The sequence below is a fragment of the Hipposideros armiger genome, unplaced genomic scaffold (genome assembly GCF_001890085.2).
Source record: "Hipposideros armiger isolate ML-2016 unplaced genomic scaffold, ASM189008v1 scaffold_550, whole genome shotgun sequence".
Classification (NCBI taxonomy): Eukaryota; Metazoa; Chordata; class Mammalia; order Chiroptera; family Hipposideridae; genus Hipposideros; species Hipposideros armiger.
In genome coordinates, this window is record NW_017731900.1 from 489,447 (window position 1) to 512,748 (window position 23,302).

At 36.9% G+C, this 23,302-nt stretch overlaps 1 protein-coding gene across 6 annotated transcripts in view; it reads left to right on the forward strand.

Moving 5' to 3' along the window:
* Nucleotides 1–23,302, forward strand: part of TSGA10 (testis specific 10) — a 103,749-nt gene that overhangs the window by 2,780 nt on the left and 77,667 nt on the right. For 4 of the 6 annotated variants that reach the window (XM_019669228.1, XM_019669227.1, XM_019669225.1 and 1 more), the window contains exons 2-3: nucleotides 5,021–5,149; nucleotides 16,842–17,057. Coding sequence is in view for 2 of the 6 variants with exons in the window: in XM_019669225.1 (XP_019524770.1) it covers nucleotides 5,021–5,149; nucleotides 16,842–17,057 (345 nt within the window). In the remaining 4 variants the exon portion in view is untranslated. Of the gene's footprint in view, nucleotides 1–5,020; nucleotides 5,150–16,841; nucleotides 17,058–23,302 lie in introns of those variants that run through there. The other 2 variants (XM_019669229.1, XM_019669230.1) reach the window with 2 other exon arrangements.

Consider the following 23,302-nt stretch of genomic DNA (forward strand, 5'->3'; position numbering starts at 1 on the left):
TTTCCTTCCTATTTCAGTGTCTATTAATCTAAACTTTTGGAGACAATTTTATAAAAAGAAAACAAGTTGACCTTTTGTGGAACCAGAATTTAGAATCCCACATAAAATACTCCAGTGTTTTCAATTATTCTATCAAAATATTCTGTAGACATTTGTTGAGCACATATTATATACTTGATGTTTTACTCAGCATTGATAATACTTTTTAGCACATGATCTTATCTCCTTTTTTACTAAAAATGAAGATTCTACCAGGCAGGAACTTCTTCAGATTTCTACCCCTTCTTATCTAAATCTTCATGTAACTTTGCTTTGTCCCAGAGGAGGACAGTGCACACTCTTTACCCGGGTTTCTTATTAGCTCAGTGGCTGTTCTCCGATGTGAACCCATGCCTTAGAATCTTCATTGTGTTTATACTGTAGGGCTTCTTAACCTGGAGTACAAGAACTTTAAGGAGTTCTTGAACCCCCTGAAATTGTTTGTAAAGTTTTGTATGTGTTTGCATTTTCTTGTGGAGAGGACCCAGGGCTTTTGTTTAATTCTGAAAGGTGTCCTTGATGTAAAAAGAATTAAGAAACAAGTTTTCCTCCTCTTGTAATGACCCTTCAACAACCTTGGTCTTCCAACTTTCACTCTACTTCTCTTCTTCTCACAATTGTGCTTCCTAAAAGAAGTCTAATTTTCTACTTCCTTTACTACTCATTCATCAGTCCTTTTCAGACTTGCTCCTACCACATCCCTACCATTAAAACTACTTTGTTCCAATCACCAAAATTCATTATTTTGAAAATGTTTTCTTGAGTACCAACTTTGTGCTGGGCACTTTTCTAGGCATTAGGGATATAAGTGACCATACAAAAGCCTAGATCTCTTGGAGCATACATTCTAGCTGGGGAGACAGACAATAAAAAAGAGAAGGAATAAGTGATATAATTTCAAATAGTGTTAGCAAAAATAACCAATGAGAGAGTGAGTAGGAGAGAGGCTACTTTAGGTCAGGGAAGACCCTCTGACATATCAACCAAAGAGCTGGGGGTAAAGATGGAGCCAGCCATGCAAAGAGTTCTGGGAGAGAGCATTGCTGACACAGGGAAGGCAAGGGCAGAGACCTCAAAGTGGAATGAGATTGGCACATTGAGGAGCAGAAAAAAAAGTGATAAGGCTGGTGGATGAACAAAGAAGAGTACTAGGTCTGTTTAGGGATGTAAAGGCAGTGGCCAAATCGCCAAGGATCTTAAAAAGTTTGGATTTTATTCTAATTGCAGTGAGAAGCCATTGGAGTGTTTTTGAGCAAGATCTCATTGTTTTAAAGTGATTGTCTTGATTTCAGTTTGGAAAATAGGTTGTAGGGAGCTACAGTAAAAGCAGAAAGACCAGTTAGGAAACTGGCAGTAATCCATGTGGGAGATGATGGTGACTTGGACCATGGAGGTGGTAATAAAAATGTAGAGAAGTGGATGGATTGGGATCTGTTTTGAAGTTAGAACCAACAAGGCTTGTTGGTGGATTTGATGGAGGTCAGGGAAAGAGGAAACAGACAACCGCTTGGTTTTTTACCTTGGTCACTGCACGATGGTAGTGCCATTTGACAGGGAGAGACTGGGAAGGAACGTAGTGGAGCAGGGCAGAGAACAGGAGTGCAGGTTTTTAAAGACATGTTAAAGTTGCAATGGCTGTGGACAGCCAGTAAACGCAATGTGATGTAGTATGTGCTTCGATTGGGGTGTGTTCATAGTTTTTTTGGAACATGAAAAATTTATTCTAAGTATTTGGGGGAGAAGTAGAAGTCAGACATGCTTTTTTGTAGTCCTTTTCTCTATATCCCCTTAGCATCTGTGTGCATTCCTATGATATGGCCCTGATCATGCTGTACGGTAATTTCTGACTTATTTGTTCTGAACTTCCCTAGATTCGGTGAGTGTTGAAACTGTAGGTTTTTGTTTTTCATCTTCTTATCCCCAGAATCTAGTATTGGCGCATCCTCATTCTAGCTATTTATAAATTTGTTTGATAAGTGAATAAATGTGATTGTTACAGTCTCAAGGTATGAACTGAAGCAATAATAGTAGGGATGGAAGAAATGTATGTCAGAGAGATTTTAGTGAAAAGATCAGTAGGACTTGATGGCCAATTAGGCAAGTTGAGTCAGTGAGAAGAATTAATAATAATTGTAAATAATAATAATACATATAATGCTTATTTTTGCCAAGCACTATTCTGAGTGTTTTACGTATATTAACTCATTTAATCCTCAGAACAACTCTATGAGCAAGTACTGTTATCATCCCCATTTGATAGATGAGGAAGCCATGGTCAGAGGAGTAACTTGTCCATGGCCATGCAGCTAAGAAGCAGCAGAATGAGCATGATGGACATAAGCAGTGTGATGCTGAAGAACATGCCCTTCACCACTATGCCATGCTGCTTCCCAGTGACAATGACTGTGATTCTAGCTTGGGTGTTTATGATGACAGTTTGCTGCTTGCACAGTACTATTACTTGCATTCTCTGAGATCTGTACAGGAACCCAAGTTCCATCCTTAGTTCCATTTAGAGATCATGGGAAGATGGAAGATATTCAGGTGGCAGGCCAGGCATGGGCATTTCAGGTACTCTGATTTCTCTTCCTTCTTTTTGCCTCCAAAGCTAGGGCGGTTAAAGTAGCAAGTCTAACATGATTGCTCACAATTGTCAAGTTGACTGTTGACCTCTTCCTACTTTTACTTTCTAGAATAGCCTGATAACATAATTTTTTCTTTTTAATTTAGTTTTTAATTACTTAAATGAAGTAAAAACAGGGAATCAAGAAGAGAATTGGAACTGTTTCAAAGTAAATCCCCAGACGTCTGTGCCTTGATCCACACCGTGCTCTGTAATTCTGCTGCAAAGCTTATAGACGTCCCTGTACTTCTTCCACTACTTGAAGTGGCAGTAGACATTGGGCTGGCTGCAGTATTATTCATAACTTCTGCTGTAAGAACACTAGGAGGTAATTTTATAGAATCCCCACTTGATCTCAAGAGAAGGAGGAAAGTTCAGTTTTCACTGCTTTAATACTCTGCTTCATTATCAACTTCTACAAATTTTTATGACGCCTTCCTATTATACAAAGAACTCTGTGCAGGTTGTGGGGAGTAGAGAGAGCTCTAGGACATTGCTTGTTCTTAAGACTCTAATAATGGCATGAGAAAGACATACCCAGAAAAAAAAATAGCTACATAAATTGTTCTATAACAAATAAATACAGAAGTCTCAATGAAGAACGGGATCATGATTTGATGGAGATGACAGAGAAAACTTCCTAGAGAATATGGAATTCAAGCTGAACCTTAAAAGTATCTTTAGTTAAATGGAGAAAAGGGTGAGAGTAAGGCTTATGAACAAAAGATAACATGTTTCTGAGTGTACAAAGAATATGTGCAGTCCTTTGGAATAGATTGTCTTTATTAGAGGGGTTCTTGGAGGTGTCAAGTAGGAGATAAGTTTGGAGATGTGGGAAGGGACCACATTGTGAAGAACTCTGAACACTAAGCAGGTTTAGACTTTACTTAAACAGATCCTTGCTATTCAAGGTGTAGTCTCTGTACTAACCAAGTAGGGATCACTGAGCAGCTCTTTAGAAATGCAATATTTTAGGTCTACTGTGAATAAGAATCTACATTTAACAAGAGTCCCAAGTGATTCGTATGTTCACTGAAATTTGAAAAGTACTGCTATAGTGAGGAGTCATTTGATTCTGTTATTCTAAGTCAAATGTTTATAACCAGGAACACATTTTCAACAGAAACTGTGTAAAAAATGGTAGTTAGGATTTCAGCCCAACCCATAAAGGCTTAAATTATTCATTGTTAGAAATAATCAGTGAGATCTAATGCTTAAGTTCCAGGTGAGGCAGTAACTTCTGGAATGAAGAAGAGAAAAGCAGGTTTGTGTCTTGTTTAGTAAAAGGAAGAAGGAAGGTAAATCTGTCACATTGCCAAGTGCCAGATTGCACAGGTTGTAACACAAGGTCAGCAACTGGATTCCTGATCCCATAATACCCTGAGCACTAGACTTGGGAGAATAGCAGCTATGTTGCCAGGAGATGTCTAGGGTGCGTGTAGCATATCCTCTCTTCTTTAACATAAGGGCAGTCTTGATTCAGGGAAAGAAAAAACTATTTCCCTAAATTACACAGTATTTAAGGTACATTGTCAAGTAAAAAAGCACAATGCAGACTATGTAGAGTATGTTAAAGTGAAATGTCTTTAACACTTGTTATTTTGCACGTGTGCAAATATGTATGTAAGGAAAATTCCTAGAAATGGAATTATTTGTACAGAAGCTATGTGTATTTGTAATGTTGCTAGGTTGTACACAAATGGTTCTAACTGTTGTATCAATTTACATTGCCACCAGTGATGTATAAGAATGCAAAGTTACATATCCAACTTTTTTATCTTTGCCAATGTGATGGTTAAAAAAATGATATCCAGTGTTTTAATTTGTATCCCTCTTAAATGGTGAGATTGAGTATATTTGACTGTATTTAAAAGCCATTTATGTGAAATATTCATATTCTTTGCCAGTTTTTCTATTAGGGTATTTCTTTTCCTTTTTTTGTTTATTGGAATTATTTGTATATTAGGGAAGTTAGCCCTTTGTAATATGGGTAGCAAAGCTTTTTGCTAGGAACTACTCTACTGGACAACACAGGCCTGGAGATGGACTACTCAGTGTGCTGCTGACCCATATTTCCTTAGAACAGTAATTACCAATGGGATAGGATGGGGCTTGTCTTTTTGGAAAGGCATATTCAATATTATAGTTTTATATTTGAAAAACACAGAAAAAGTTTTGTAACAAAATTTTAAGAAAGTAAAGATTACTGAAATCCTCTTAGCTGGTGGGACAAAGTTAAAAACAAGAGAAAATGTATCTAAGAATGTTGTTAATTTTCAGAATTTATTGATTCTTATGAGAAATCACAAAGCTGTTTTAAATTGAGTGCCTCAGTATTATTCTCACTCTTTCCACCAGGTTACCACCAAAGAACATGATTTTGGTCTAGGGGCTCCAGATTCTGAAGCTGAAAAATACCAGAATACTCTCCAGCTAGAACAAGAAGTGAGAAATCAAGATAAATTCATCTCCACACTGAAATTACAGGTTATATTTAATTTATATATGTATTTCCCTAAATTAATTTGGGATGGGGCCTATTTTAAAACACAAAGATGGAGAATAAATACTAATTCAGTGCTTGTTTTATGGATTTTTTTCAATTTTTATCTTAACCATTTTGATACATATAGATTCAGAGTTGGTGAGTGCAAACTGTGGTTTGCTGTAGTGCCAATTGTTGTATCAGGTGCTTTTAAGTACATAATCTTACTTCATCCCAACCTTGTAAAATAGTGATGTTATTTCCATTTTACAGATATGGAAGCTGAAGTTCTTAGAGGTTATGATATTGGACTAATGAGTGACAGAGCTAGGATTCCTCTGAATTCCCAAGTTAGGTAGAATTTGAACCCAGTTCTCTGAACTCCAAGTTCAGTATTTTTTCTGTTCTGGTGCCTGATCTGTGGTGTAGCTATTAATAAGGATGGTAAGATAAACTACTTCTTCTGGGAAGATGAAGTAGACTTAACTTTTCCCTATTCCTACCACGGAGTACAGCTGAAAACCCTAAACATAATGTCTAAAATATACATAGAACATTGAAAGAGGAAGAAGGAAGACTGGCTAGGGACCTCAACATGCAATGAGTGACACGTTAGTGAGTTCCTGGATTTTTTTGTTTGCTCCATATACCCCAGACAGAGTGCTGGAAAAACTGGCACCCAGAAACAACAGTGGGTGCAGACAAACAAAGGTCTCAGAAAAGCCATTCCTCGCTAACCAATGGACTAAGAAAAGGGCAGCCTAGCAAGGCAAACTACTTTTAGATGGTAAATGCCTGTTCTAAGCAACACAGTGGAAAAAACTGTAGCCCCATTCCTGCCTAGACTTCTACCTTTGCCAGGCTGTGACAAGATGCCCCAGCCACCCCTCATGCTGCCGCATCCTGACAGGTATCAAAGAAGGCTGAGTGAGGAATGAAGACTTTTGTGCCCACAAGGCAGTAAGGAAGTTCCCAACCCATAATGTCAGTGGAGACCATGTGGGGGTGCCTGGACATCTACCCCGCCCCTGCTGTCTGGGGCGTGTCAGAGGAGACCTAATACAGTTCGGACTTTTACCACCCCCCAGCAGTGGCAAGTCCACCCTCCTACAGTGGTAGAGGACATGTGTGAGCAGTAATGAGGCACCTCTGTTATTCCTAGCTGTGGTGGTATCAGCAGAGGCCTCGTGGGGAGCCAACTCTCATCCCTGCTCAGCAGAAACAAGGAGCCCCACACTCCCCAGGTATCAAAGGAAACCTAGTGGAGAAATTGGACCTTCACCCCACCTAGCAGGACATAGGCAGTGTCCCCCTTTTCTAGCTGGAGCAGTGTCACAGAAAGCCTGCTGAAAGACAAGAACCAGAGTCTTAGAATACCAGGTCTCAACAATGGCAACAAAAATCACTCCTCATTACAAGAATCAGGAAGATTCAACCTCAGCGAGAAAAGAAGAAATGCCAACATAGATGAATCAGATATTACAATTATTTGACAAGGACTTAAAATCAGCCATATATCCATGCTTCAACAAGCAATTTTGAGCATGCCTGAAAGAAAAAAAAAATCTCAGCAAAGAAATAAGATATAAAGAAAAAAACCAAATGGAGATTTTGCGAGCAACCAAGATGTTCTTCAATAGGTGAATGGATAAACAAACTGATACATCCATACAATGGAATATTCATTGATAAAAAGAAATGAGTATCAAACTACAAAAAAGACATAAAGGAACCTTGAAAGCATATTGCTAGGTGAAAAAAGCCAATCTGAAAAGGTTATATACTGTATGATTCCAACTATATGACTTTCTGGAAAAGACAAAACATAGAGACTTTAGAAAGATCACTGGTAGCCAGGGATTTAGAATGAGGAAGAGGTGAGTGGGGCACAGGGGATTTTTAGGGCATTGAAACTACTCTGTATGATACAGTAATGATGGATACATGTCATATGCATTTGTCAAAGCCCATAGAATCTACAACTCAAAGAGTGAACCCGAGTATAAACTATGGACTTTAGTTAATGTGTCAGTGTTGGTTCATCAACTGTAACAAATGTACCACACTAATATAAGAGGTAAATGAGAAGGGAGACTGTGTGTTTGTGGGGAGAAGAGGTATGTGGGAACTCTATTTCCTGATCAGCTTTTCTATAAACCTGAAACTGCTCTAAAAAAAGTCTATTAGAAATACATGGGAGAAAATTTCCAAATCATGTATCCTATAAGGGATGACTATCCAAAATATCTAAAGAACTACAACTCAACAACAACAACAAAAAACAACCCAATTTAATGGGCCAGTGAGCTGCACCAGAGCCGAGCTGCTGCTGTTCTGCCAACAGGTGACAGGATGACTCAGCTGGTAAGAGCACGTGTTCCTAACAACACAGTTGCCTGTTCGACACCTGCCTGGGATGGTGGGCTATGCCCATCCACAACTACGATTGAGCATGGCACCTTGAGCTGAGCTGCCCTGAGCTGCCGACGGGCGGCTAGATTGCCCAGTGGTTAGAGCGTGTTCTCTTAGCAACAAGGTTGCAGATTCAACTCCCACATGGGATGGTGGGCTATGGCCATCCACAACTACGATTGAACACAGCACCTTGAGCTGAGCCAATAAAATCTTTAAAAAAAAACCCCAAACAAACCAAAAAAAAACCACCCCAATTCAAAAATGAGCAAAGGACTTGAACAAATATTTCTCCAAGGAAGGTATACAAAACGGCCAATAAGCACATGAAAAGTTGTTCAACATCACCAACCATTAAGGAAATGCAAATCAAAACCACAATGAGCTATCACTTCGCACCCATTAGGATGGCTATTATAAAAAAAGCAGAAAATAACAAGTATTGGTGAGGGTGTGGAGAAACTGGAGCCCTTGTGTTGCATTGCTACTGAGAGTGTAAAATGGTGCAGCCATGGTGGAAAAAAGTTAAACAGTTCCTCAAAAAGTTAAATATAGAATTACCGTATTATCCTAGTAGTGGGATCCAGCCATCCCACTACTAGGTATGTCCCCAAAAGATGAAAAGCAAGGACTCAAACAGGTATGTGTACATCAGTGTTCATAGCAGCATTATTCACAATAGCCAAAGGTGGAAACAACCAAAATGCCCATCAACACATGAATGGATAAACAAAATGTGGTATGTGCATACAGTGGAGTATTATTCAACCTTAAAAAATAATAAAACAAGGCTACAACATGGATGAGCCTTAAAAACATTATGCTGAGTGAAATAAGGCAGGCACAGAAGGACAAATATTGTATGAGTCCACTTATAGGAGGTACCTAGAAGAGGCAAATTCATAGAGAGTTTTATTTAATGGGTATTTAGTTCCTGTTTGAGACAAAGAAAAAGTCCTGGAAACGGATATGGAATTGGCTGCACAACATTGTGAATGTACTTAATGCCACTGACTTGTACACTTAAAAATGGTTATAATGTTAAATTTTATTATATATGTATTTTACTACAATAAAAAAGTTAAAAAATATTGTAACTGAAATTAAAAATTTAATGTTGTCAAACAACAGAATGGAGAGGAGAGAGGAATGAATCAGTGAACATGAGAATAGAAAAATAGAAATCATCTAATCAGAACAGAGAGAGAATAGATTGAGAAAAAATGTGAACAAAGCTCAGGAACAAATGGGACTATAACAAAAGATGTAACATTTGGATCATTGGAGTCCCAGAAAGAGAGGTAAGAGAGAGCAAGGCTGCAAAAGTATTCAAAAGAATAATGGCTAAATAGTCCCCAAATTTGGCAAAAGACATATGACAGATTAAAGAAGGTGAGTGAACACCTACCAGGAGTCTCCCAAAGAAATCTGTGCCAAGACACTTTGTATACAAACCTGTGAAAACTAGACAAAAAAAGAAAATTTCTGAAAGTAACCAGAGAATTCATCACCTATAGGGGAACACCAATTCAAATGATAGCAGATCTGAAAACAGAGGTCAGAGGAAATGGCACAACATTTTTCAAGTGCTGGAAGGAAAGAACTTCAACCCAGTAAAAGTATCCATGAGAAATGAAAGGAAAATCAAGACTTCCTCAGATGAAGAAAACAGAGAATTTGTTGTCAGAAGAGCTACCTTAAAAGACTAGCTACAGGAATTTCTCTAACTAGGAAGGAAGTGATAAAAGAAGGAATCTTGAAAGAACAGAAAGGAAGAAAGAACAATACATAGAACAAAATAAGGGTAAACGCAATAGATTTTCTTTTTTTTCTAGTTTTTGTATTATTTGTCAAATGTAGTTCTTAGTGCATGTAGAGGAAATATTTAAGACAGTTATTAATAGAGGGGGTAAAAGAGACATAAAGGGAGGTAAGTTTTCTATACTTGAAACAGTAAAATGTAGGTTGTGATTTTATGAATATGTAACACCTAGAGCAACCACTAAAAGGCTATACAAAGAGGTGTACTCAAAAACACTATAGAGAAGTAAAAATGGAATTCTAAAAAATGTTCAATAACCCAAAGAAATCAGGAAAAACAAAACGGAAATAAACACAAAAAGCAAAAAAGTCACATTTGAATCTTAACATAAAAGTAATTACATTAAGTACATATAGTCTAAATACACCAATTAAAAAACAGAAACTGGCAAAGTGGACTAAAAAAAAAAACATGACCTAACTTTTATGCTGTCTACAAGAAATTCACTTCCAGTGTAATGTTATGGCTAGGCTGAAAGGCATACAAACCTGAAATGAGGAAATAGAACTGTCCCTGTTTGTAGATGCCGTGATCTTTCTATCTTCCTAGGTAGATTTTCTAATCTCATAAAATCTACAGTACAAAACTGAACTAAAGGAGTTCAGCAAGGTCAGAATATAAGACAAACATTAATTAATTGTATTTCTGCATAGTATTAGCAATTGACTTGTGGAAATAAAAATTAAGAATGCACTACCATTTATAATCACTCAAATAGAAAATGGAATCCTTACGTGTAAGTTTAACAAAATGAGTATGAGCTTGTATTCTGAAAACTACAAAGTGCTAATGAAAGAAATCAAAGGAGAGTGAAACAAATGGAGAGACATATCATGTTCATGGATTGGGAGCATCAGTATAGTACAGGTGTCAGTTCTCTCCAAATTGATACACATGTTTAATGCAATGCCTATCAAAATCTCAGCAAAAACACTTTGAAAAAGAAGAATAAAGTGGAAAGACTCATTCTCCTTGATTTCAGAACTTAATGTATAGCTATAGTAATCAAGACTGAATGGTATTGCTAAGGGGTTAGACACATACTCGTAGATCAGTAATACAGAATAGAAAATCCAGACAGCCTAACACAAGTACAGCCAAATGACTTTTGACAAATGCAAATGCAGTTTGATAGAGGAAAGATAGTCTTTTCAACAAATGCTGCTGAAGCAGTTGGGTATCTTTTAGGGGAAAAAAATGAGCCTAGATCTAAACCTCACACCTGATACAAAAATGAACTAAAAATGGATCATAGATTTAAATGTAAAATGTAAAACTATGACAGGAGAAAATCTTCTGGACCTTGGGCTTGGTGAGTTCTTAGACATGACACCAAAAGCATGATTCATAAAAGAAAAAAATGAAATGAAATTTAAGTATTTTGCTCTATGAGAGACCCTGTTAATAGAATGAAAAGACAAGCTACAAACTATGTTTCTGTCAGAGGAATCATGTGTAGAACACTTGAAGAACTGTCAAAATTCAACAGTAAAAAGCAAACAATCCAATCAGAAAATTAGCAAAAGATGTGAAGAGATATTTCACAGAAGGATATGTGTGTGGTTGACAAACACATACAAAGTTGTTTATCCTTTCTAAATATAGGAAATGCAAATTAAGGCCATGATGAAATAATACACACATATAAGAACAACTAAAATTAAAAGTAGTGACAGTACCAAATGCTGGCAAACATGAGAAATTGGATCATTCATACATTCCTGGTGGGAATGGGAAACGGTATTTCCCTTTGCCAAATAGGTGAGTTCTTATAAAACTAAACATACATTTACTGTACAGCCCAGCAATTGCACTCCTGAGCATTTATTTCAAAAAAATGAAAACTTATGTCTACTCAAAAACTTGTATATAGTTGTTCATAGCAGCTTTATTTGTTATAGCTCCAAACTGGAAACTACTAAAATTGCCCTTAATTGGTGAATGATTGAAGAAACTGTTAATCCATACCATGGACTAATACTCAGTAATAAAAAGGAATGAGACATTACAAAGAAAAAAAAATTATAGGCTGATAGCCCTGATGAACATAAATGCAAAAATCCTCAACAAAATATTAGCAAACTGAATTCAGCAATGCACTGAAAATATTATACACCATGATCAGTTGGGACTTATTCCTGGGATGCAAGGTTGGTTCAATATCTGCAAATCAACTAATGTGATACACCACATAAACAAAATGAAGGATAAAAATCATTTGATCATATTACAGATGCTGAAGAAGGAATGCACTGTTGATCCACATAACAATTTGACTAATCCCAAGGGTATTGTGCCAAGGGAAAAAGCTAATGTCAGAGATCACATACCGTGATCTTTATCACATGATTTTATTTATATAACATTTTCAAAATGACAAAATTATAGAGATTAGCGCTTGTCAAGAGTTAAGGATGGGAGGGAAAGAAAGGATGTGACTATAAAGGGATAACAGATCTTTGTGGTAATGGAATAGTTCCGTATCTAATTGAGATGGTAGTTACAACAATCTACACTTGAAAAAATGGTATAGAACAATATACTCCCATTGTACCAATGTCAGAGCTCTGGGTTTGGTATTGTACTGTAATTATTTAAGATGTAACTATTGGAGGAAACCGGGTTAAGGGTTCATGAGACCTCTCTGTACTATATTTGCAACTTTAGTGTTTTTAAAATAAAAAGATTTTTTTATTAAAAAAGCTACTTTTTGAGTACCTATTATCGTGAACTTGTGTATCTCTCTAACTGCAACCCTGCAAATTGTATCTATTTTCTCCATTTAACAGATGAGACTCAAGAGGCTTCCATTAATTTTTTTCTGAGGTCAGATGTATGTCTTAGGATCAAGAAAATATGGTATTGGGTTGTCGGAAAAGTCATGACACATGTTTGCAACAGATAGCACTAGTTCATTTTTGGAAGTACTAGAGTCATTCGCATCTATGTTATTGCTATGTCATTTGACAGCTGACAGTTCTAGCTTCATTTTTTAAAAAATTGAGCGATTTGGTTGAGTTTTGGAGATTTTACAACAAATTGAAGTTGGAAAACCAAACTGCGCATTTTTGCCATATTTTACTATTTTACTTCCATAAAGGGAAGAATGCACGCCATGCTTGTGAAAAGTTGCATAAAGTTTATGGTGACAAGAACGTCAGTACCAACAATGGTTCACAAAATTCCGTGCTGGTGATTTTGATCTCAATGATGCTCCTCGGTCAGTGAGGCCCACCGAGGTTGATGACGACAAAATAAAGGCATTGATCGAGTCAAATCCACATTATATGACACGAGAGATTGCAGAAACATTGAACATCCATCATTCAAGCATTCACGACCACTTGAAGAAGCTGGGATACGTAAGCAAGCTCCATATTTGGGTTCCGCATGAGCTCAAAGAAGTTCATTTGATGGCGTGTATAAACATCTGTGATATGCTCATTAAATGTGAGGAAAACAATCCTTTTTTTTTTTTAAGGTTTTTATTGGGGAATTGGGGGGATGTGAACAGTGCTGGGGAATTGGGGGAAGGGGAACAGATAAGTTCTTCAGTCTAGTTGTGGAGGATGTTGCTTCACTGGCCCAAGTTAGCACCATCATTGTGCTCTTCCCGGGCGAGGCATATCAGTCGCCAACTTCTGGACGGCTGCTCACTGCGGCTGCTGGCCGCTCACGCTGGCTGCTGGCTACATACGGTAGCCCATGGCAACCCACTGCCACAGGGGCTGCAGCCTACACCGACCTCGCCGGCGACTCATGGCAGCCAAGCTCCAGGTTGAGCTGTTGTTCAGCATCTTAGCTGTGGAGGGCAGTGTCACTGGCCCTCATATGTGGGATCTGAACCGGGGTCCTCTGGCGTCCCAAGCCAGTTCTTAACCATCGCGCCACTCGGCCGGCCCCAAAACAATCCTTTTTTGAAGCGACTGATAACTGGTGATGAGAAGTGGATTGTTTACAACAATGTGGTGTGCAAACAGTCTTGGTCCTCATGTGATGATTCGCCTCAAACGACATCGAAAGCAGACCTTCATCAGAGGAAGGTTATGTTCCCAGTGGTGGGATTTTAAAGGTATCACGTTTTTCGAGCTCCTACCAAGGAACGAAACAATTCGAATGTGTACCGTCGGCAGTTGGACAGTTTGAACGAATCCATCATCCAGAAACATCCAGAGCTTGTTAATTGTAAAGGAGTTGTGTTCCATTGCGACAACATGAGACCACACACAAGTATGATCACCCATTAAAAATTATTGGAGCTTGGATGGGATGTGTTGCCACACCCACCATACTTGTCTGACCTTGCACCATCAGATTTCTACTTGTTTTGCTCTCTTCAAAACTCTTTGTGTGGTTTAACAAGGTGTAAATCAGCACCTTGTTCAGTTTTTCGCAAATAAAGACAGGCCCTTCTATGAACGAGGAATTCTGAAGCTCACTGAAAGATGGCAAAAGGTTATCGAACAAAACGGGCAATATATCATTGATTGATCTTTGTTCTTTATATAAATAAATGACCTTTGAAAAACATAGACAAAATACATCATGACTTTTCCAAAAACCCAATAAATTGCCGAAGGTTAAGTAAGTGGTAAAGAACTGCAGAGGGATTTAAACCTGTCTGCCTGTCTATAAAGCCCATGTCTCTTCTCTGGCTCCAAACTGCCTCTTCTCAAGTCCTTGTGTCTTGGAACTGAGTTAAAGTAGGGCTTGATGTTAGACATATAGTTCTTTATAATTTATTTCTTTTATTCATTTAATAATTTGTGCATAATGTACTGGATATATAATTAATGATAACAGAAATGATAGTTATGTTGAACAAGAAATTAGAGACATGATCCCTTTAAAGTTGCTTAGAATTTAGTGGAAGGGACAGGTAAGTAAACAAATGATCATAATACATCTTATAAAACACTAAGATAAAGCTAAGAGGCTGTATGGGAACATAGGGAGGAGAAGCATTTAACCTCTCCTGGTACAATGGGAGGTTAGCAAGCATTTTCAGCATGCTCCAGTTGCTCAGAAGTGTGGCATTCAAGAAGCGAAGACCAAAGACAAAAAGACATTGATAAATTGAAGTTTATCTGTGTGCACCCCACATCCTGTAGTTTAAAAAAGCACTAGTAATGAAAATAGCTTAGATAATAAGAGTAGGGGAAAAATAGAGAGACTTAGTGAAAGCATGGGATGAGAATAGCAAAAAGGAAATCATTGCACGGGCTTCTGTACTAGTTGCTAGAGGCAAAGGCTAAAGGAAATTTTACTGAGATAATTCACGGTCCAGTAGGGCAAGAACGAACCAGGTATCCGAGAGAAGTACATGTTTTCTTGAAATTGAGACCTGAGCAAAGTTTTCCCCGAGGATTCTTATAAAGAGGGTTCTGTGACATAGTCTAGCACATTTTCGATAACTTCCCTAATACAGGTTTTAAAATGAGCTTAGTGACGTTTCTTACGGCATGTCTGGAGCTTAGGTGTATACTGTGGATGGTGGTAGGCAGGACAAGTCAGTAGGGATGGAATCACAAATAGCATGCTTCATCTTATTCTCAATATGATGGAGCACCACAGGGTTTACAGGAGTTACCTCAAATTCTCATTTTCAAAGAATTTGTTAGCTGTATATGGGAGAGGGTCAAAAGACGAGAAAGCAGGAGGTATTGATTGCTGAAACTCTGGTCAGTGTGATAAGACTCAGCTAAGGAAATGAGTGCATTTATAGTTCCCCTTTCTGGTTTTTATTTATTTATTTAGTTTTTAGTTTTTTTATTGTTTCCTGGATTTGATAATTCAAATTTTTCACCTCTAAATCTCATAAGTTAGTGTGCCTTACAAAATACCAAAGGGAGAGTTGAATTAAAATAATGGCTTTTATAGTACTTCTGGGTATGTATTTATTGAGTTAATAAATGTCATTGTAGTTAGTATATTTAGTTAAATACAACTCATGACCTTTAGGATATTTCCTTATGTTGTGAGAAATTATAAATAGAATTTATATTTTTAAAGAAAACTTTGTTGATTTTGATGTTTGGAAAAAGCTATCTCTATAGTTAATTGAAAAGGGCAAGCTCAGGGCAAGAATAATGTTAGAACTAAGAATAATGTTAATTGAGGGATTTAGCAATTTTGAATGCTTCTTACAGACTGAGACTGTTTTTTTTGTCTTGTTACATCTTCCACAGGGTACTATCACAGTGTCTTGAACATAATAGGTACTCAATAAATGTTTGTCAAATACACAATGAGAGACAAATACTATGGAAAAGGACCTTTATGCCAACACTTTATCTCATAAATATTCCTGTTATGGCACTTAACATATTGTATTTTTCTCAAGTAAACACTAAATTCTCTGAGGGCAGGTACGTAACCTATCTTTGTATCTTAGGAATTTAACAGAGTTCCTGACATACAGTCATTATTCAATGGGTCTAATATATTTATTTATTTATTAAAGGCATTTGGATACCTTTGTGATATAAAAGGCCCTTTTCTTCATCCATTGATTGTTTGATAGTGGGCTGAGAAGGAAAGCTGTGGTTCTCCACATTAGTCAGCAAATACTTGATTGACTTGGTATTTAGCTTAGTCAAGTAAGTTATTAATATGTTCAAAAGGACTTTTCTGGTGCTGGCTGAGTGCCGTGTTGGTTAACAGCTGTAAGCAGCAGGGCCCTGGTTCGGATCCCACATGAGGGCCAGTGACAACTGCCCTCTACAGCTAAGATGGTGAACAACAGCTCGACCTGGAGCTTGGCTGCTGTGAGTCACTGGCAATAGCATAGGCTGTAGCCCCTGCTGCAGTGGGCTGCCATAAACTACCGTGAGTGGCTGGCAGCCAGCGTGAGCTGCCAAGAGCCGCTGTGAGCGGCCATCCAGAGGCCGGCAACAGATCTGCCCACCCGGGAAGAGCGCAATGATCACAATACCAACATGGGCCAGTGAAGCTACGTCCTCCACAACTAGATTGAAGAACAAAAGGACAGCAACTTGTCTGTTCCTCTTCCCTGATTCCCCAACGCTGTTCCCCTCCCCCAATTCCCCAAGAAAATCTTTTTTTTTTAAAAGAAGGACTTTTCTAAAGAGTTAACATATTTTGATAATAATTAGAAACTTAATTCTAAAAATTGCCTAATTGATGGTATTATTAAAATAAATTTCAACACCGTGGTTTCCTCTTCTGTAGATATAAACATTTGCCTGTTTTTCTAAGAGTTTCATTAAAAATCAATAGTATTAATTTTTTTATCAAACTAAATTGTCTTGACAGATATAGCCATAAACCTTTAAATTTTCATTCACATGGCACAAAATTCAGAAAGTAAAAAACAATACATAGTTAAGTCTCCTTGCCAGGGAAGCAAACCTCCCTTCCTGATTCCAGTTCACCTGTTCTCCTCAGAGGGAAGCTAAGGAAATGTTTTAATGTGGTTATTTCCTTTCTAATTCTAACAGATTGAAGATCTCAAACAGACAAATCATGGCTTGGAAGAATATGTTAGAAAACTCTTGGATAGTAAGGAAGTGGTAAGCAGTCAAATAGATGATTTAACCAGCCACAATGAGCATCTTTGTAAAGAATTGATTAAAGTTGACCAACTAGCAGAGCAACTAGAAAAAGAGAAAAATTTTGTGGTGGATACCGCCGACAAGGAACTTGAACAAGCAAAGGTATTCGGTTTACCACTGATCAGGATTTTTTTTTTAATTGCATTATCATTGATGTATAACATTATATTAGTTTCAGGTGTACAACATAATGATGCGATATTTGTATATATTGCAAAATGATCACAATAAGTCTAGTTAACATCTGACTACTGATCAAGATTTTAATTCTGTCAACATCATGCAGTTATTAGATGCAAGGAAAAAGTAATATTCTTGTTTATGTCATTTGAAAGTTTTTTAGATTTGACATTATATATAAATGTCTATTCTATGGATTAAATTATACTGTATCTCACATTTTATTTCTTTTAAAACTTTTGCTCACAAAATTTCCTAAGTAATATGTAGTAATGGTAAAGCCTTCAAGCAACAAGAGTGTTCTAAATAGAGAACATTTCTCCTCCTCCCCAATCCTCCTCTGCACAGATACCCACCAAGAAGATACATACTACATTCCCAGTCTGTTTTTCTGTTTGTTTTCATACTCACAATTTATTTCACACTTTTTAAAAAGCTTTTTTAACCAAAGTTTTAAATTTCTATGTAGTGAAATTTGTCAATCTTTACTAACTTTTGAGTTTTGATTCTTTTATTTTTTTGAGTTTTCCTCCCTCTTCTTAAAAATTTGAATAAACCTTATTATTTTTTTAGAGCAGTTTTAAATTCATAGCAAAACTAAGCAGAAGGTACAGAGATTTCCCATATACTCCCCGCCCCCACACATTCACAGCCTCCACCATTGTCAACATCCCCACCAGAATGGTATGTTTGTTAAAATTGATGAACCTGCATTGATTGACACATCCTCACCCAAAGTCCATAGTTTACATTAGAGCTCACCCTTGGTATTGTACATTCTGTGGGTTTGGACAAATGTATAATGACATGTACCCACCATTATAGTGTCATACAGAGTAGCTTCATTGCCCTAAAAATTCCTTGTGTTCTGCCTAGTTGTGATTCTTGTTTAGGAAGGCCCTCTTACCTCAAGAACTACAAGAATATTTTCTACAGTTTTCTTTTAATACTTTTTAATAATTGTTTTTTAAAAGTTGCAATCCTTCTGGAATTTCTTTTTGTTCTAGTATAAGGTAGGGTTGACTAGTTTTTTTCTTTAGTCACTGAAATGCCATTTTCACAGCTGCTAAATTCTCATATGTGTGTGGATGTGTTTCTGGACTGTTTGGTTTCACTGATTACTTTGCCATTTTCTGTGCTACTACCACATTATTTTAATTTCTGTAGCTCTTTCATATTTTAATAACATTTCTTGATTGAGTTTTAGTACTCTGCCATGAAATTTAGAAACTGAGAATTTCAACACAATTATAAAGTGAAGAGCATTTGATTTCACATTGCTGCCTGATGGCTTATAAGCAAGACACAGAGTGGATTTGAAAGCCAAAAAGCAACCTATTGAATTTTTAAAATGATAACGTGTTGTTATCATTTGTGATTGTTTGATTTGATTTTATGAATCACTAAACTAGTAAACTGTAATAATGATATGGTTTCCCAAAGCTAATTGTTGTTACATGTTATTTCTTAAACATCCTTTTCGTGTCTTGGTAGCATATGATAAAGCAATTAAATAAATGATCAGGCAGAACATGAGTGTTATTGAAGGTATTATTTGTTACAGCAACTTGAAATATAAGAACCCAATTAATGAACTCTAGGATGGTTATTTGTTTATATGCAGCAACCTCAGTTACTTAGATTGTATAAAGGATAAATAAGTCTAAATTACTGAAAAGTCTGAATAATGGGATATTTAAACATGAGAAGTTTATTACTTTAATGTAAGGACACAATCTTCTTCAACAATGTTGCCTGGAGAAGGTTCTTAGGAGAACTACTTGAGAGAGTAGATTAGAATGATTTCTTTAATTTGTGAATTATTTATCTTGTCATGATTGCTACTAAAGTATTTGAAAGACAATTAAAATGTTTTAAACATTTCTTAATAAACTCTTGTTTTTATTTTTTCTTTAAAAATAGTTATCCTTTGTTCACATTTTAATGGCAAATTGAGTTCAGTCTCAATTATAACAATTATCATATTAAAGAACACTGGACTAATGTTTTACTATGTTTTTCTTGTTTTCTTCTTCAAATTAAAATTGACTGCACTCCTTCCCAAACTCTGGGAAGTCAAGTTGGCCAGATTCCCATGAAGAGAGTGCCCAGTTTAGAAGTCATCATTTTGATAAGGTTGTTAGGGGCTGTCAGGGTGAATCCTGTGCTATCAAAGGGAGAATTTCAGGAGTGGAAAACTTCTAAAACGCAAGTGCTAGGATTTACTTAAAACTGAAAATATTGAAGTCACAGATGGAAAAATTCTGCTTGGCTCAAAAAAGAGTGTTTCTAGGAAATAAATAGATTTCCATATATGAGGTAGAACGTTTGTTGTATTTGAGAATTGGAAAGCCATTCTCAGAAGAGGTGGGCAGCAATCTAGAGTAGAAATAGCACTGCCGATGCTGGGAGAACACTGGAAAGTTAAGAAAGAGGATAGAATGGAAATAGGTCCTTCAGGTTGGTAGAATGCTCTGAAATGAAGTCACGTGAATGTTACAGGTAAAGGGGGATTAGAAAGATGGATGACCAGTGTTGGGGATATGAACACCAATGCATGTTGTTGTCTTCCGTATGTCATTGGATGTATGTACAATTTAGGTATCCAGTTGCTGGGGAGAGATTCCTTATCTGATTTATGGGATTGTTACCGGGTTGTGCTGGTGTTCCTCAGCTTTTGTCGAGAGACAGCGTTTTGTGCAAATATCGGATAGTAGGAAGTTTATTAGTGAAGGCAGATACACTCTAAGACGTGGAGTGGACCAATCCCAAGCGGGGGAAAGGCCTCTCCTTACATTGTATGAAGGCTTTTATTTCTATGAACAGAATTGCCTCCCCCTCTCTCTTTTCCTTATCTCTCTCTTTCCTGCTGAGGTGCCCAGTCCTCTCTTTTGGTTCTCACGGTAGTTTCTGGCAATTTTTTTTTTAGGATTTTTTTGAGAAGCTCACTAAAATGGTCCTGATAAGCAGGATGTGTACTCTGATCAAAGTAGGATGTCTTCCTCCCTTCTCTGGCTTTTAACAACACATCCCTTTGATTTAGAGGCATGTGTGAGCCTGGAATCCTGCTGGGCTGGTAAGGCACTGGTGCCCTCAGTGAGGGCAGCTACAAGGGGTCTTGACCCAAGTAGGAGCTGCAGCCAGGGGCTTTCTAACCAGGCTAGGCCTCTCCTTCTCCTGCTCATTTCTATCTGTCTACCCTAAGCAAGCGAATTTCTAATTTGAGAGCTGAGAAAGAATGTTCGGGTTCCTATACTATTTGAGGTTATACTCTGGATATGTGGAGAAAGACTCCGAGGCTAAAGCTACTGTTCACTTGTCTGGGATTGAGATAGGTAGCATTACATTTATTTACTCAGAAGAGATTACTTTTAGTCATATTTTTAAAGGTCAACAGAGTAAATTCTTCCATCATTTAGCCTATAAAAAATGTTTTGAGTATTTCCTAGTGTTATTTTTTGCTATTAACAAATTCTAAACCTTAATGGCTTTGAACGACAAACATTTATATCTCACAGCTTCAAGTGCAGATAGTTCTGGTTCATGGTTTCCTGGGAAATTGGAGTAAAAATGATGGTCAGGCCGCAGGCATTGCTTGACTGGTACTAGAAGATTGCTTTTATGATGACTTACTCAGATAGCTGCTGGCTTTGGCAGGAAGTCTCAGTCCCTTGCCAGGTGGACCCCTCCCTCTGGTTGTTTGATGTATTATTTATAGCAGTGGCTTCTCTCGGATCCAGTGATCCAAGACAGACAGCGAGGAGGAATCTGTAATTCCTGTTATGATCCAGTCTCAGAAGTTACATCCCATCACTTCTACCATATCCTGTTCATTAAGTGTAGCCCACACTCAAGGGGAAGGAAATTAAGCTCCATCTTTTGAAGGAAGGAGTATCAGAATTTGTGGACATATTTTAAAACCACCACAGCTAGTATATGCCTCCTTTTGTCTTCCCCTCTTGAGTTGTTTATCATTCATGCCTTAATACAGTGTTTCCCAGATAATTGAACACAGTGTTTTGAAATATGAAGTAGAACTGCAATTTTATCATTACTGATTTCTTCAGTTTATATTTTTAATTAACATAGGGGTCATTATTGGAATGGATCTCAGGTGGGAACTCCTGTCATTGTTGTCACCTTTGTATGTGATTTAGTCAGTCAAAAATATTTTAAAGCCTACCATGTGCAAGGCAAAACAGAAAGCATATTGAAAATTTAAAACCCGCACCACCCCCATCCCCCCACCGCAACTTACACAGGTACAGACACACAGACACTCTTCCCTGCTTTGATTTGCTCTGTGGCACTTTTCCTACTGTACCCCTCCCTCACTCTACTCCAGCCACACTAGCCTCCTTACTGTTCCTTGGAATTTAGTAGGAACCTCCTGGGGTTTTTTTGTTGTTATTTGTTTTTTGCCTTAGGACATTTGCTATAGCTGTATCTTCTGCCTGGAATGTTCTCCCAGATTTTTACATGGTTGATTCCCTTCCTCTAAGTCTTTGCTCAAAGGGCACCTTTCAGTGAGGACTTCCCTGATCACTCTATTTAAAATTTCAAACTGTTACTTCATAAACACCCCTAATATCTTTAACTCTGCTCTTTTTTTTTTCCTATTGTACTATATGATTTATTTGTTAGGCTTATTTTTTGTTGTCTACCCAGCTGGAATATAAGCTCTCCAAAGGGAGGGGTCTTTGTCTATTTTGTCCACTTTTAAGATCTCAAGTGCCTAGAATAGATATGAGTATTCATTATATACTGGGGGTGCCAAAAAAAATGTACATACATGACTTGTATTCATCTTTTGTTATCAGTATATATTGAGTATTACAATTTTAATACAGTTTTTTCCTTTCTTAAAATGTGTATACATTTTTGGGGGCACCTTCTGTATTTTTTGAATGACACAATCACTGTCTGACATATGTTTTACCTATTATCTTCTGTTTTTCTCTTTTCTACTAAGTTACATGAGGGCAGAGATTTTTGTCTGTTTTATTCACTGCTATATCCAGCATATACCACAATGTCAGGCACATAGTAGGTCCTTATTAAGCAATTGTCAAAAAATGAAATCACTGGACTAGCATCTTTTAATTTGGGCCAGTTTAAATTTTGTTTTTCAGAGTAGAATCAGCATTATGGTTAAAAGTAATACACATCTATCTATTATAAAAATTTCAGTCTATATACAAGAGCATAATAAAGAAAATAACATCTACCGTAATCACACCTTACTATATAATTAGACATAATCCACCTTCCTCAGTTAATATATTATTGGCTTTGTTCCACCCGTATCTGGGATATGTGTGTATAAATTTTATTTTTGACAAGAATATGTCATACCAAATAAAATTTTTGGTTGTGCGAGTTTTTATACTTACTTTAGTATGGACATCTTTGCACATAATTCAATATAGATCTATTTCTTTCTAGTGTGCATGTAGTAGTATAAATTAAAACATTGAAAAGTGTCCATCAAAAGCTATATATAAGCCTATTTAAACTGTACATAAGTTATGCCCCATACTATAACACCCCTTAATATTTCATAAACTAAAATATGACTGTCAGAGAAATCTTAGAAAAGTACTTTGGTCTAAAGAATAAATGAGGTGCAATAATTCCAGAAAATTCAAATTGAAATATAGCAGAAGACACTTTAGAATAACAAAGGAGAGGTTTATGAATTGAGAAATAAATTTATTAAACTAATATGTCAACTTTTAGTCAAGAGCTTTGCAGCTTTACATCAAAACATAGTCACTGTCCTCTAGAAACATACAATCTAGTCATACTAAGTATACAGCTGGGTAGCTATACAATAAGACTGGGTATGTTCATTCTGTGTCATAAATCTGATACAAAGTTTTTGGTTTTTGTGGGTTAGATTGAACTAAACTATTAAAAGAGTTCAGAGGAGAAAACAATAACTTCTTTCTGATTGTGGTGATTTGGGAAAAAAATTGTTATCCTAGTCATTCTTTTATTTCTTCCCTATTGTCATCTTCAGAATTATAATTAGCATTAACATGTTTTTCCAGTTTCGGGGGTGTAATTTGGTAAAATACAGTCAGTTAATATTTTATAGAAAACATTAGATAATTTAAAACAACTGCTATATTTCATCCTAGGTTCTTTTACCATCCAAGTTAGGT